This window comes from Acomys minous (genome assembly GCF_964271855.1).
Source record: "Acomys minous genome assembly, chromosome: 14".
NCBI classification, from domain to species: domain Eukaryota; kingdom Metazoa; phylum Chordata; class Mammalia; order Rodentia; family Muridae; genus Acomys; species Acomys minous.
This window is the reverse complement of record NC_140496.1, coordinates 7,546,909-7,562,878: the sequence shown is the minus strand read 5'-3', so window position 1 is coordinate 7,562,878 and position 15,970 is coordinate 7,546,909. Positions and strand designations below refer to the sequence as shown.

At 53.4% G+C, this 15,970-nt stretch overlaps 1 protein-coding gene across 4 annotated transcripts; it reads right to left on the bottom strand.

The window, feature by feature from the left end:
• Positions 1-5,232: 5,232 nt before the first annotated feature.
• Positions 5,233-15,804, bottom strand: MTHFSD (methenyltetrahydrofolate synthetase domain containing). Of its 4 annotated transcripts, none has more exons than XM_084757309.1 (8): positions 15,754-15,804; positions 14,414-14,517; positions 13,707-13,820; positions 12,451-12,564; positions 10,514-10,604; positions 9,087-9,199; positions 8,772-8,897; positions 5,233-6,632 (listed from the first exon to the last, which is right to left on the bottom strand). In XM_084757309.1, the coding sequence occupies exons 1-8, from the start codon at positions 15,767-15,769 to the stop codon at positions 6,186-6,188; spliced, it is 1,125 nt and encodes a 374-aa protein (XP_084613435.1). In that variant the 5' UTR covers positions 15,770-15,804; the 3' UTR covers positions 5,233-6,185. The 4 variants fall into 4 exon arrangements, with proteins under 4 accessions (XP_084613435.1, XP_084613434.1, XP_084613436.1 ...); XM_084757308.1 differs by lacking the exon at positions 13,707-13,820 and adding an exon at positions 13,563-13,676; XM_084757310.1 differs by lacking the exons at positions 13,707-13,820; positions 15,754-15,804 and adding exons at positions 13,563-13,676; positions 15,501-15,734.
• Positions 15,805-15,970: the final 166 nt, after the last annotated feature.

Genomic DNA, 15,970 nt, shown 5'->3' with positions numbered 1-15,970 from the left:
CCAGAGTCCCCACAGCTTGACAGGGGTCCTGGTAAGGACTGAGTATGGACTCATCCTCAGAGTCCTCTCTCAGCCATGGGCGTGGGAGTGGGGGGGAGGGTGGGGGGATGACTCTGCTGAGGTGGCTTGGTCTGGCCTCTGCTGCCCTCTCCTGCCAGCCTTGGAAAAACTGGGGGGGGGCGGTTGAGGGGGCACTGGCTGGCTGCACTCAGGAGACACTGGCATCCCTGCAGCCGCCTCCACAGGGGACAACACAGCCTGTCCTCACACCTCCTCTTAGGTGACTCTTACCATCCCCTCACCCCCACCCAGGTACGGAAGCCAAACTCAGAGAGGACACAGGTGTGGAGTAAGCTGGATGGATGTGGGATTGGGGCTCAGACCACAAAACCCACGACCCGTTTTCCTGGATAATCCATTGTCAATGCAGAGGCCAGTGTTGAGGAGGGATTCCTACCCGGTCCTGCCAGGCTCCCAGGCTCCAGTCAGCCTGGGGACACCGACTTCCCTCTCAGAGTCACAGAAACTGCCACTCCAGTCATCCCCGATATGGCTCCCCTTTCTTCCTTCTACCCCTTGGCGCAGTGGAAATAAACGTCATGCAAAAGTTGACACAGGACCAGAGAAGCTGTGGGTGGCAGTAGGGCGAGGCTGCCTGGTTCAGTTTCTCAGATGTGGATTCTGGGTAAGAGGAGGAGGCCCCCACCCCCACCCCCGCAAGGCCAGGTGGGGCCAATGCCAGTTCCTGGACTCTGGGCTATTGGGGACATGGATTGCGGGCCTTTAACGGCTTTTTTTTTCCCTGCCTGCATTTCTTCACACACACATCCCTTCTCTCCCTCCCTCTCACTCTTAGGATGTCATCTACCACAGAGCTCTACTCCCACCCTTAGAATACATTGTGGTGTGCTCTGATAGCCTACAGAGGAAAACGATCCATGTGAAACAGCAGGATGGGTGAAGAGCAATCACTGCCCACCCACCCACGCACACTGAATGCCTACAAGGGCCTCACTGAGCACCCGCGGACTGCCCGCCACTCAGCCAGGACAGGACAGCCTGCTGTTGCCGCTTGATTGGATTGTGTCAACAGTCAGTCACCTGGCTGGCCGTTTGGAAGCAGCCTCGCTTTGAGGCAAGCCGGATGGGAAGCTGGGATTGCACGTGCGCTCCTCTCAGAGCAAGTGTTGGGTCCTGCAGCTGTGGGTCTCCTGAAGGGATGTCACCAGGCCTGGGCCACCCAAGGGACGGTGGGGTGGGACAGTCTGAACAGAGCTAAAAGCTAGCCCTACTGAACCCAACCATAGTGCCTGCACAGCCCCTTTCAGTGGCTGTTTGCCTGGCCAGGGTGGGCAGCCACGCTGGGACCCAACCCATTTAACTCAGGCATAGTTCTGGTGTTCAGCGCCCTCCTGGAGGCACAATAGTGGCCCAGGGAGGGACCATATGCTAAACCTCTCTGAGCATCTTATTAAAACTAGTGACATCACTCCAGTGACAACACTCTTTGTTCCCCGACTATCCCGGTCATGGCCGTGTGGAAGGATGCCAGGTCTTAGATGTCCCTGAAATAGGACAACTTGGGTGTCTTTGGGAATGTGTCCTGAAAGTAAATTCTAGATGTGCACATGATGTCTCTGAGTCTGTGAGACAGGGGATCTGGTTGGCTCTGGTCGCCTGGGTCAGAGAGCAAGGCCTGTGTGTGAAGACAGGCAGCAAGTAGGCCACAGGGGTAAGTAAGTCCCAGGAAGTCAGGGCAGCAGGTGGGCAAGGGGCAGGAGGCACAGCAGGCCACACTTGGTCGTGGTGTCAATACAGGGAGAGAGCTCAAGGTTAGGGACCTCCGGAAAAGAAGCAGGAAGCTGGGACACTACAGGAGAAGCACCTGGGATTGTGCCCTTGGCTATTTCTCATGAGGAGACAGCGCCACCTGCTGTCCATTTCTTGCAGTTCATGCTAGAAATGGGAAATGTGTTTATGTGCCCAAAGGTGTGGACCCTATTTTAGACCCTATGGCCTCAGTTTACGGGAGGTGGATTATTTTTATTGTTTTTCTTTTGTTTTTATTTTTCTTTATCGAGACAGGGTCTCTCTGTGTAGCCTTGGTTGTCCTGGACTCACTTTGTAGACCATGCTGGCCTCGAACTCAAAGCAATCCACCTGCCTCTGCCTCCCGAGTGCTGGGATTAAAGGCGTGCGCCACCACACCCGGTGAGGTGAATTATTTTTGTTGGAAGTTGTGTTTAACCTTTTCTAGTTACATAAGCAATACGGCTTTAGAAAAACTTCTGAAAAGTAGACGGTTAAGTCACTTCCAGTCCCATCCCAGGCAGCTTTGCAGCCCCTGAACACATGCTCTGCACTCGGAGAGACTCGTAGCCCTGGGGTTCAGGGCTCCGGGCACTGGGTGGAATTGCAGCCCTCCTCCGCCTCTAACTTTATCTACTTCCCTCCTGATATGCGAAATATGTTGTGTGTCTCAAAAGAATTAACTGAAGAAGTAAGGCACAGAGAGGGTGAGCCCTGCCTGAGGTTACACAGCTAGAACACGCGGCAGCCCCTCCCCTGCCCTCCAGGCGGTGTGTGGCTCTGACTCCGAATTCTTCAACCACTAAATGTTCCCTGTGTTCTGACAAGCTGCTGCGGCTTCCAGTTGGCCTGGAGGCCCTGTTTGTGGCAGGTCAGTGTTCCCCTGGGGACAGCCTCTTTTTCCATTCACCAAGGCCAGGCTCCAGGGCTCCAGCCTCTGGCCTGAGACCCTTTTTCTGGAGAGCTGCTCCTGTTGGTGGGTTTGTCAGACCTGCAGGTGGGAGCGATGTCAGCCTTACCCACAGCTCAGCACCTCAAGGCTAGTGCTTATGGCTTCCAACCACCGAAGCAGGGAGCATCCACACCACACAGACACATGTCAGCTCCCATTTCAACCTTTGTGATTTATGGTCCTGGAAAAGAAAGGGCTCCATTCACAGGACGTGGCATGGGAGCAGGAATGCTGCTCCTTACTTAAATCTGCTTGTCCAAACCTCTCTGTGGCGGTCCCCAGTTAAAAACCTTGGGTGACCCAGACTCTGTGGAGCTTGGCAGCATGGGAGGACCAGAGGGCTCCAGAGTCCTGGGGACCTGCCACAGGAGACAGCCCAGCACAGTGGCTTACCCTGACACCCATGCAGTAAGCCTAATGTCTCCTCACAGGACAGGGCCAATTTTCTCTCCTGCCAAATGGCCCTGGCTTGATCCTGCTCAGTGTGTGTGTGTGTGTGTGTGTGTAAGAGCAACTTGGCTCGGTTCCTAGGACTGAGTAACCTGCAACTGCAATTGTGATGGGGGCTATGGTAAATCTTCTACCTGCCCTTAAGAATTGCCATTCTTCAGAAGGAACATTGTCTATACTTTAATAGATGATTTGTGGGTGCCTATCATTATGTGAGGATGTGTGAAACCACACATCTGATTACCAAGGAAGCAAACACTTGACCCAAGTTTAGTGGCTGAAAACTCTCAAGTCATCTCACTCATGAGGCCTCAGGAGGCTCCCTCAGGGCGATCAGCTCCTCACTACTCCTCCCCCTGGCACACTGTCTTGGCAGTGCTGGGTGCCCGATCCTCTCCACAAGACTCCATGCATCATCACTGCATGGGGCTGGTCTCCAGATGACAAGACGAACATGGTGTGACTTTAGGCAGATTTGGGGGATGGCTTCTGGTGGGGAGGGCTGGTGCAACTTTACTGGGAAGTTGCACCAAGCTCCATCCAAGCAACCTGGGCACTTCCTGTTCTTGGGAGACTAAAGAGAGCTCCTTTCTGTAGGAAAAGGGAGTCCAGAGTAAGAAAAATCCAAAAATAAACAACAAATGTTCTTTGTTTTAGGGTGTGTTCTATTTTGGATGCTAGTCACAGAGCCCAGATAAAGGTACAACCCCCTTTGTTGCTTCTGCTGGGAGCTGGGGCTGTGAGAACAGGAGCCTCAAAAGCAGCATCACACACAGGCCAGGTGTCTGGGACCCAGGCAAGGTGGCATCAGGCCCAGGTGACAAGATTGGGTTATGAGGTGGGGCAACAGCAGGCCCAGGCGTCTGAGATTGGGTGTGAGGCAGGACAACAGCAGGCCCAGGTGTCCAGATCTGCCACCAGGCCAGGACTAGGAGGCGAGCCTGTGTGTTGGCTCCTTCTACAAGGACAGAAAGCTGCATCTCAGGCCACACAAGACCATCAGGATCAGGCCTGTGCCTTTAAATGTGTGTTTCTGGGTCTAGCCATGCAGAGTGGGATGGACTGTGGGTGTTTGTTGTGGGCGCCTGATAGGCAGACAAGCTTCATCAACTCAACACAAACTGGAGTTATTTTAGAAGAGGGACCCTCAGCTGAGGAAATGTTGGCCTGTGGGCAAGTTTTTTTGGTTCTCTCTCTCTCTCTTTTTTCTTTCTTTCTTTTCTTTCTCTCTCTCTCTCTCTCTCTTTCTTTCTTTCTGAGACAGGGTTTCTCTATGTAGCCTTGACTATACTGAACTCTCTTTTGTAGACCAGGTTGGCCTGAAACTCACAGAGATCCGCCTGCCTCTGCCTCTCTGAGCGCCAGGTTACAGGTGTGAGCCACCACCGGCTTTCTGCGCTTTCCTGATTGATGGTTGGTAGGAGGAGCACATCACTGAGGGTGGCGCCACCCTTAGGTTGGAAAGCAGACTTAGCAGGCCATGAGGATCACTCCTCGTGGTCTGTGTCAGCTGACTTGCATTCCTGCCCTGACTTCCTTCAATGACAGACTGTGGCACGGAAGTAAAAGATTTGAAAACCAAACCAAACCAAACAAACAAAAAACCCTTTCTTTCCCAAGTAGCTTTTGGGTAAGGGTTATCTCCCCAGTCCCCAGCTCTGATGGACAGCTCATGGAAGGTGAATTTCCTGGGTTGCTCATGCTGGTCTGGTCGGCAGCAGGAGGGGACAGACAGCTCCATGCTGCCATCCTGCAGCCGCTGTCCCCATGGATAGTAAGAAGGGACAAAAAGGGCAGAAGAGGGCCTGAGGAAGCAGAGCAGGGTGAGGGTGGGGTGGCCAGTGGCTGTGCTGGGGAGGAGTGAGAGGGAGGGCCAGGCCAGCAGGGGTCCAGGCCAGTGCTCAGCGCAGCTAGAGGCCTGCTTCCCACACACTCTTCACAGGATCTGTGACAACTTGGGAGAGGTAGTTACTGAACGAGCACAGCTTCTAAGGCTGGGTTCCTGCAAGGAGGGAAATGTGCATGTGTCACAAGTTTATTTTCTTTACCATCTGAGCAAGGCCTGCCCTTCTGGGGCAAAGGGCAGTATTAAGGGACAATGTGGAAGACCCACTGGTAAAAACAAGAAACTTCTCAGGCGTGCATATTTGAGCAAAATGACCCCGCCCCCCATCTAAACGTTGATTTTTGGCCTTTTTCCTAGGATCAATGGCATAAGTGGTTCTGGGAAGGCAGAGGCAGCTGCCACCCTCCTGTCACCCTCATCTGAGGGACAGCGAGGCCCTAAGCCTGTTGAGCAGCCTGGGTAGACTCGATCACGCATGTGCACAATGCAGGGGTTCCAGGAACAGAACTTGAGGTTTAGCCATGTGTGGTGGCACACACCTTTAACCCCAGCACTCGGGAGGCAGAGGCAAGAGGATTGCTGTGAGTTCAAGGCCAGCCTGGTCTACAAAGCGAGTCCAGGATAGCCAAGGCTAAACCGAGAAACTCTGTCTCAAAAATAAAACAAACAAACAAACAAACAAAAAACTTGAGGTTTGCCTTCTTGGGGCACAGAATCCCCTCCCAACCCCCGTTCTGCTGGGCTGGGGGTCTCCAGTGATCACAAGGACACCCTTCTGGCTGTCATTTGCCCCAGGTCTCTGCCACGGTCTCTTCTCTGCAGGCCTCTGTTCACTTTCTCCCGAGCCCTAAACCAGGTCTCCACTCTATTCTTGTGCCCTCTGCACCCAGAGACCATGGCATGGACTTAACAAAAGCCAGAACACGCATGGCTCAGAGCTCCCGGTAGCCACAGCGCTGTAATGTGTCTCTTGCCTCCGTGCCTACTCATTGACAGCAGTCTCTTCCCAGGAAACAGAGGAGATGCCTCACACAGCAGCAGGTCATTATCAGTAGCAAATTGTCACGTGCCAGGGACATCCAAACAACAGAATGGGCATGGCTCTTCTGCTAGGGACTGCTCACCAGGTCACGTATCCCTCTGTTGTCCTAGCGTCACTCTCAAGGTGTTGGCACCCAGATGTAGGCCCTGCAGGAGAGAGAGAGCCTGCTGGGCAGCAGCCGAGTCTGCGTAGTGTAGAATAGCCCTGTGCTGTGGCCCCTGCCAGGTAAGCCTCAGGGGCATCACTCCCAGCTCCCGGAGGGCTCTCTTCAGCTCACGCACTCGAGTATCATAGGGCAGGTTTCCCACGCACACAGTGGCAGCTGGTTGGGTGTCCTGCACCTGCAGGGAGCTATGGGACCCTCCTAGGGATCCTGCTTGTGACGGTGGTATAGCCCGGGGTCTCCTGACAGTGCTTGGGATGGATTGCTGGCTGCCAGGCTCGGACTGAAGAGTGACATCCTTTCCAGCTCGCCTCTCTCGCTCGCGGAGGCTCCTGAGTACTGGGATTTTTGTGAGCATCTCACAGCTGACCTGAAAGAGAAAGCAGCCTCAGCTGGTCATGGGGTTCCCAGGGGTAGTCACACAAGGCCACGCCCACACACGAGGGAAGGATTCTGGCAATGAAACCACTGCATCTTCAACTTTGTTTGTTTCTATGATGCTGGGGGTGAAGCGCGGGGCCGCACACAGGCCAGACAAGTGTGCACCACTGGCTACAGCCCAGCCATTTCTTTCTTTTTATTTGGAGTCAAGGCCTCATCATATTGCCCAGGCTTGTCTGGATGGCACGCTTGCCATCATTCTCCTGTCTCAGCATCCAGAGTGCCAGGATGATACGTCTACACCAGGCCTGGCCTGGACTCCACTGCTGAACAGAAAGTCACCATCCTGCTGCTGTGACCCCGTGTCAGCCTGAATGATATCCTGGCCCTCTGAAGGCATTCAGCTTGGCCCTCCATGCGCTACAGTGAGGGCGGAACAGGCCTCTATCTTCCTGGAGACCCTGGAAGTAAAACAGCTGGGGCTCCTTTGTGGACCACCCACCCAGAAGAGGCTCCTGCAGTCACTGGGATGAGCATGGGCCACAGAGGGCAACGCCCTGCCTACCTCCAGGAGAGCGACGGCTTCTACTGTGCCTGTGGCTGGGAGAGCCCTTACATGACCAGGAGCATCTCCTGGGTCAAACTGAGGCCTGGCCCTACACACACAGCCAGGCAGGCCTGACCCTGAGTATGACTCATGCAACACTCTCTGGCAGAGGGTCACCAAGCTGCTAAAGGAACAACTTGTTGAGCTCAGTGCCAACCTTTGGGGCTTTTGCCCAGGCCACCTGTGGCCCTGCTTGGTTGGTACAGTTAGCCAACATCCCAACAGCCTGCAGAGACGGTGGAAGTCAGATCACCACGTGGGCACAGTGTGCCTTGGAGGATGAGCGAGGCGCCTGATCCATGTGCTCAGACACATCTAGCAGCGGGCTGCCTGGACCAACTGGCAGGAGGCAGAGGTAGGCAGATCTCTGTGAGTTCGAGGCCAGCCTGGTCTACAAAGGGAGTCTAGGACAGCCAAGGCTACACAGAGAGACCCTGTCTCAAAAAAACAAACAAACAAAAAAAACAAAAAAAACCCAAACTAAACCAAACAAACAAAAGAAGCTGCTGGGCAAGCAGCTGCCAAGAAAACAACCATGGCTCCAAGGCAGGGTCTCCACGGCGTGCGCATCAGGTCGGCACTGTGAAGCTGAGCAGCTTGGGAGGCGCGATGATGGCCTCTCCCGGTGCTCAGGCTAGCGTGGAGCCTGAGTCAGTCCTCTCTAGAGCATCCTGATGTGAGTAGGGAGTGACGACGCCCAGCACATGGCCTAGTTCTCCAGGGTTCCCAGCCCCGATGGCTCTGCCATTTTCTAGCCGCTCACATCTGGGCTTGCAGAACGAGGTTCACACACTGCCTAGGCTGACAGGGGAGTCTTGCTTTTCCTAGCTGGCAGTTAGAATGGCCATTACATTCTGTCAACGTGCCACATGAAATGAAAACTCTACTTGTTGGCCAAACAGAAAGTAACATTTTTCAAAGTTCTGTAACTAATCCTCCAAAAATTATAATGCGGATTTGACTTTCACATGTCAATCATCTAGAAGTTTGCAATCCCTTACGGGGGCTGGTAGTGTAGGCTTTGTAATCCTGGCTACATGAGAGGCCTAGGCAGTGAACCCTGCTTCTAACGTAAAAATAAGCAAAGGGCTAGGAGGCAGCTCAGTGACAGAGTGCTTGCCCCGTATCACAAGGCTATGAGTCTAACCCACAGAACTGCAAAACGACCTCAGGGAGTGGTGGCACATACCCTGAGGCATGACACCCAAGGCTGACCTCTGGCTTCCACACACGTTCATACAAAAACACAAACTCACAAACACACGCACACATGCACGCACGCACGCACGCTCAGAATGAAAAACACTGCCAAAGGAGCCACAGTGCAGCGACCCTCCTACCACTGCTTTCTAGGTAGACTCTATGCCTCAGCCTGAAGATGTGACTTAGGCTACACCATTCAAAGTTCCACGTGATGCCAATGTCCAGCCACACAGGACAGTGGTGCGCAATGGCCAGGCCACACAAGGAACACCATGAGAGCCACCACAGTAGGCCGTGTCAGCCACGGGGATGACCCACCTTGGACCACGTGATCCCTGTTGGCTTTGGGCGTGCGCAGCCTGTAGCAATGACCCTGGAAGGAGTGATGATGTAGTCAACAGTGAGGTCGTGGTCCTCCACAAGAGTCTCAGGGATGTCAATGACCTGGCCAGGGTAAGGAACTGACAGTTAGGTTACAGCAGGGCCCAGCAGGAACTAGGCCAGCAGAGAGATGATCTTCAGACCCACACCAATCAACACCTTTCATAGCATGATTAGGAGCATGTGTCTCTCTCTCCCCTCCCGCTCCTGGAACAGCTGGAGGGGCACTGGTGACACATCTGCAGGACATACCTGGCAGTCATGGACAATGGTGACGACTGGTGTCCCCTCGTGGACAGCTCCCATTGACACCATCATGGCATATTCAAGATCAGCATACCCTTCTCCCTTCCCAATCCGCCAGCCTAAGAGACAAGGCAGGCAGGGCAAAAGGGGGTCCCTGTCAGGCCTCTGTGGAAAGGACAGATCCCAGTGTGCCTGTTGTCCACAGCGGCCCACAGCGGCCCCAGAACATGAACCCACAGGCACCAAACAAACGCTGAAAGTGCACGGGGAGTAAGTGAACCTCAGATGCCGCAGAGTGACCAAGCTCACACTTGTGTGTCTGTCATGACAGCAAGACACAGTGGAGAGCAGGGACGGGACGGGTGCCGTGTTCTGAAATCAAAACCCCAAAGTCATGAAGGGTCAGTGTGTGAAGACAGAGAAGGGAGTTCTACTTCCAAGAGCAGGTGTTTTGATCTGCCTGCCTCGGGAAGAAAAGCCAGATGCAAAGGCGCAGTGGGGCTTCGAGACCACAGGCCCATGCAGACAGAAGCACAAAAGACCACAGCAGTCTTCAAGCAGTAACAGCCTTCAGCTCCCAGGGTGCACCTGGGCTCTCCTTGCCTGGATTCTGGGTACCACCACGGCATACCCAGGCAGTAAGCATACCACCAAGATGCCTCTCTAAGACTCAGACCTGCCTGAGCCCCTGAAGAGTCAGAAACGCACACTGGAAGGAATGAGACAAAGACAGTGGGCAGCACAGCAGGAGATGGTATGTGAGGGCTGCACGGCCAGGGTGAGCTGAGTCAGGGGCGGTTAAAAGGCAGGCGGCAGGCCCTGCACCAGTGCTTCCCAGCCCTCCTGATGCTTCCACCCTTTAATACAGCTGCTCATGTTGTGGTGACCCCCAACCAGAGAATTGTTTTTGTTGCTGCTTCATAACTATAATTTTGCTCCTGTTATGAGTCTGAACATGAGTATCTGGTATCCAAGATATCTGATATGTGAAAAGGGTTGTTCAACCCCCAAAGGAGTCAAGACCCCACAGGCTGAGAACTGCTGCCCTACCTAGCGGCACACATGCATGTCAGCTGGGCATCTGGAACAAGGTGGACACAGGTGGGAACCTGAGGAAGGAAGTGTAAGTTTGAGGCTAGCCTGGGCTATATAGCAACACTCTGTCAACTAAAGGCAGGGGAGAGATTATGGCTCACTGTCAACCTGCTAGCTGTTGGGTAACTCCAACTGTGAGCAGGCCTGCGTGCACACCTGCGGGGATGTCCCAGGTTGCCTTGGTTGAGCTGTGAGATCCAGTCACTATTTCATGGCACTCAGCAGATTTGGAGGTGACTGGCACAGTGGCTGAGGTCAGGCTCTCAGAGTGGAGACTGGCAAGGGAGAATGCACAGGGCAGCCTTCAGGAGCATCTAGACCGCCTGTCTCTAGCTTACCTTTCTCAGACACAGCAACAGATCCCACAACAACTAAATCCACAAGGACACTGGCATCCAAGCCCACGGGGACGCTGAAGTTCCGCACACCCTGAGAAGGGAAATGTGAGGCTCAGCTCATGGTCTCAGAGCAGTCAGGGTGGACACCCTACAGGAGGCAGTGTCCTGGGACAGCCAGTTCCAGGAACAATCTGAGGGTGAGTCTCCTATGGGTCCTATCCTGGGAAGATGGAGAGACGGGACTAAACACAGACTCAGAACACTAATGCCAAGAGAGCACCAAAGGCATTCAGGTGGGAGCCGCACAAGCAGGCCAGACCCTGACGAGTCATGGGAGCTCCACGTTCCTCATAGCAAAGGGACCCCAGGACGCGTGTTAGAAATGAGGCCACTGCCTCCTTAAGCTAGACAGGGTCAGTACCCTTCATATGGGCACCCCTGCTCCTGGAAATACACCCCAAGTACAATCCGAAGCCTGTATAAGAGTGTGAAGGGAGGGACTGCACCTGGACAGCAGGTCTGAGACCAGTGAGACCAGCGTGGGTCTGCCTGGAGTGCAGCACAGGGCATGCCCTGTTGGAGCCTTGTGCTGTCCCTTTCAGTGGCCACGGAAGTAGGCTCCTCCCTGCCTGAAGTCTCTGAGCACCCTGCACAGGGGCCTGGGACTGACCAGAACTGTGCTGTAATCTCACTTTCCTCCTTTTTTTTTTTTTCATTTTTAAATCTTTTCCCGGTTTCTTCAATGCTGGGGTAGATTCTGAGGCCTCATACATGCTGTGGGAGGGCTCTGAGGCCTCATATATGCTGTGGGAGGGCTCTGAGGCCTCATATATGCTGTGGGAGGGCTCTGAGGCCTCATACATGCTGTGGGAGGGCTCTGAGGCCTCATACATGCTGTGGGAGGGCTCTGAGGCCTCATACATGCTGTGGGAGGGCTCTGGTGAGGTGCACACCACCACCCCGCCCTCAGTTCATTTTAATCTTTGTTCTGAGATGCAGCCTTGCTGTAAGGCCAAGGCAGGTTTGGACCAGCAATCCTCCCACACGAGCTCACCCAGCAGCTGATGTCAGATGTGAGCCACCAAATCCAGCCCTCCCTGCTGGCTCCTCTATGCACACATATTTTATCTTTACAGCATGTTGCACACATTTGTGTAAGCTGTAGCCGATTCTGTTTTCTAAATAAGTATGAGAAAATAATAAACACTTCAACCTGTACACGTTGGCCTTAAGGGTACATGTTAGCCTTAAGGGAAAATCCCTGTAAAAGGGAGAAGTGAAACGACAAGGGGTTTATGGTTCTTTAAAAAGCTACCAAATGTGTGGGGCGGTGGTGGCGCACACCTTTAATCCCAGCACTCAGGAGGCAGAGGCAGGTGGATTTCTCTGAGTTCCAGGCCAGCCTGGTCTACAAAGTGAGTCTAGGACAGCCAAGGTTACACAGAGAAACCCAGTCTCAAAAAAGCAAACCAACAAACCAACAAAAAATGCTATTTAATGTAAGGTATGGATCCTGGTCCTCTAACACGTGAGTGTGGTTACAGGCCAGCTCAGCTAGGCTGAGAAGGGTCTGGCGACATGTAACCGCGCTCCTGTCAGCAGGACACCCAACAGGGGTTTCCTGGCCTGCTCTGCCAAGGGGATGAAACCTGCTTCAGCAAGCACAGGCACGGGGCACCGAACCTACCATAAGAGGGAGCCACAGTGCAGCTGCTGCTTGAGTGAGCTTTTCTTTTCTTTTCTTTTTTTTTTTTTTTTTTTTGGTTTTTCAAGACAGGGTTTCTCTGCCTGCCTCTGCCTCCCAAGTGCTGGCCCGGCCTTGAGTGAGCTTTTCTAACTGGCCAAACCATTCAAGGATCTACAGTGTGGACATAGCTGCTAAATCTACTCCATAGTGTTCTATTTTACCGTCCTGACTCACGAGGTCCAGGACTCACCTGGGAGGTGGCACATTTCCTCAGGATGTCTTTGGTGGCTCCAGGGGGTGGTGTGATTTTGTTGAACAGCCCCGTCCTCAGCCGTGGAGTTGGGACCAGCAGTGTCTTTTTGCTCTTTGAGGAAGAAGGTAGTCAATCAACTACACAGTGGGCGCATGTCTTCCCCACTGCAGGAGGAAAGGGTCTCTCCACTAAAGAACACCTGAGCACACCTAGCTGCTTGGTCCCCACCCCACCCCAGTGCCACTGGGAGACTGCAGGTGACAGTATGGGAGAGTGTCCATCCCCTATGCCACCCCCCTTGAGCAACAGCTCCCCAGTGATCCCTGATGTCCTCGTTGTGGTGTAAGGTTGTCACTCTAATTCAAACAGGGTTCACTGCCTGGGAAGTAAGGCCAACAAAGTCATGTTTCCAGAAAGACTCCTGGAGGGAGTCTCGTGCTCAGCTTAGAGAACAGAGTTTTTCCCCAAATAATCTGCTCTTCCTGTGAGCACAAAGGCCACGTGACCTTCCTTACCAGACCATGTCAAAGGCGTCCTGCACAGCCGAGGTTTCTGTCATGTAATATGACAGCGGTGGGGGACAAGAGAGTCACTCCACAGTCTCTGGTGTCCAAGGCTGGTTTCAGCCTGACATTCAGTGCTGACAGCAGCAGAAGACTTGGCTCAGCAAAGCTACATCCGTCATCGCATTACATTAACTAGGTCATCCAGTGATAACTTTATAGTTCTGCCTTTATTCCCTTTGTCTGCTCTGAGTATTATAATTGCTTATGAGCTACAAGCATTAAAGTGTACACCCGGTTCCCTTCTCATATTGACTAAGTGAGATGCTGTAAAGCAGTTAAGTCAACCCTAGGGGTGCTCCCCTGTCTTTGAGAAGAGGCCCACACATTTAGGCCCAGACTCTGCTCTATTTGGGAGACAAAGTATCAGATTTCTAACTGGGGACCTTTTTGTTTCAAGGAATGAGAACAGCAACAACGTCATGAGGAAATGGCTTGCTGTGAATGCTGTCACCGCACAGTCTACCCAGATACACTGCATGCATCCAGCAGTGGCCTGCAAGTTGAGCCTTCATGAATGAGGGCAGCCTGGCAAAGTGGAGTCACCTGCAGCGCCAGTAACCGGACACCTTCCAGGGGCTTATCGGGGTCCACTTTCACTTCCTGTGTCCCAGCAAAGACTTCCAGGTCTCTGATGCTCTGGCAAGCCAGGTAAGACCCCTAGGTAGGCAAAGATAGCACAGCACTCACCTCCAGCACTAGGAAGCGGGCGTTTCTCTGAGGAGCATCAGGATTGACTTTAATGGTTCTGGCCACACTGAAAGCATGCAGCTGTGGGAAGTGTTGTGCAGCGCGAGAGGCGCCCTGTGTAAATGTGACTGCATTTACCATGAAGACATGGGCCAAGTAAGGCCTCAGCATCATAGCCCAGCATCCGCCCAGACTCCCCCAAAGAGACAGGAAGAGCACAGGGTGGAATGGGGCTCAGTTTTTACTGGAAAACTCTAAAGTGCAGAGTCTGCAGGATTTCCACAGAGAAAGGAGCTCATGTGATCATCAGCCAGTCAAGGATCACTGGCTTACACCAGCTCTTTCAGGCAAACTATTTTCCATGCGAACCATCAGCAACAGTCATCTTGGGTTGACTTCTATTTTGAACGGTCAGGAAACTGAGGCCCAGGGCTGGTCAGGTCACAGTGCTGGGCTTCCCTCTGGGGGCTCTGTAAGTGGCTGAGGGAGGCCAGCTCTGTGGAAAGCACTGGTAGCAGGCACACAGAGACCGTGGCCCAATAGGTAAGAGTAGGATGTGTCAAAACACAAAGAGCCCTCCAGGGCCTCACGGACTCTGCCTCTGCTCACTGTGCCCCCAGAACCAATCCCACCAGAAAGCATCACTGACTTGACTTCTCCAGGACCAGCTCAATCCCTTTCTAACAACACCAAGAACACTTCTGTACCTTAAAGTTAGGAATCCTGTGATGAACGGGCCGGGGAAAGTCGGCTAAGTCGTGTGATTCCATATAGTCCCAAATTTGTTCGCGGATGCTTTGCTTGGAGACACCTGTGACAACAAAGGACCGTGACCTGCTGATAAAAAGCAATCCCACAATGCACGTGGCCACATGTATACCTGTTCTGGTGAGGCCATTTGCCCAGGAGTCTGTGACCACACCAGACCAGCTTAAGGTATCAAGTCTCTTTTCAGGGCAATAAAAATAGTTTTCTCTCAAGCTTCTCACCAGTTGAAAGAAGAGTTCCTACTCTGGTCTTCTTTTTTTTGCTAGGAAACTGGAGCATACTAAAAAACACAGCTGAGAGTTCATTTGTGCTCTTTTCTCTGCAGTCCTAAAAGCTCCTGCATTCTAGGCGAGCACTCTAATGAGCTACGCATTTTTCTGAGGGACGGGGTAACTGCTGCACAGATGGGACTTGAACCTAAAGTCCCTTCAACACCCCGAGGAGCAAGGGTTATAAATGTGTGCCACCAGGTTTGCTTAGAAGGTGGTCTCTTTAATCCTTTGGTGGTACAGTCGGTCAAACCTGGGGCTCTCAGTGTGCTAAGCAAGCACACTGCCACTGAGCCACGCCCCCAGCCTGACCTTATTAGTTGTTAAGCCTTACAAATGAGTACATTTGCCTTTCTCATTATTCATGGCTGAGGTGGTTGGTGGCACAAGCCTTTTATCCCAGCACTCATTAGGCAGAGGCAGGTGAATCTGAGTTCGAGGCCAGTCTGGTTTACAGAGTGGGTTCCAGGCTAGCCGAGGCTACACAGAGGAACCCTGACTCGAAGAAAACAAAAAGGTTTTTTATTGTGGATGTGCACTGCCAGCAACGGCGGGGTGGTGCATGCGGGTGCCTATGTAGGCCAGGTGCCGGAGGACACTTGTGAGCCATCTCCTATGCTTGCTGGGACTGAATTTCCCGGCCTCTGCAAAAGCAGCAAGCTCTCTTAACCGCTGGCTGAGGCCTCTCCAGACCCAACTTTTGAACCCTTTGTAAGTTTCGTGGCATCACAGAGTTTGCACCGGCGGACCCGCTGACCTGCAAGGGGATGCGTTCCAAACTTTGGAGGCTGGTGCACATACTTCCTACTTGTTTAAAATGCTTTGTAGCGCGGGGCAGGGAACACGCTGGGCGACACCCCTAACCCTGTCTGATTCTCCTTCCCAGCTGTCAGTCATGCCATCACAGACATGACATGCCGAGCCGTGTCCTCCCCACGCCGCATTCGGACCACGGGGACTACAGTGCCATGCCAGCCTCGGTTTCTCCCTCTGCCCTGTGTGCTCCTCACCGGCCTGAGCCTCCATGGCTAACACGTCACCGCGCGCCGCCTCTAGCAGCGCATTCCGGCGCGCTCAATGACGTCAGACGCCTGCGCTTCGAACTGCGCCTGCGTATTGAACTAGGCTGCCGCAGGCACAAGCAAGGTTGATACTGTGGGCGGCGTTCCCGTTCTGGGTTGGGGCCCACTCTAACTGACGACTTGGGGTTCCCAGCTGTAGCACCCG

Excerpts from the sequence above, each read along its gene's own strand:
- MTHFSD (XM_084757309.1), bottom strand. Across the intron at positions 13,821-14,413 it reads ACAGGATTCCTAACTTTAAG|GGCGCCTCTCGCGCTGCACA; the intron begins GTACAGAAGTGT and ends ACATTTACACAG. Across the intron at positions 6,633-8,771 it reads CAGGGATCACGTGGTCCAAG|GTCAGCTGTGAGATGCTCAC; the intron begins GTGGGTCATCCC and ends TTTCTCTTTCAG.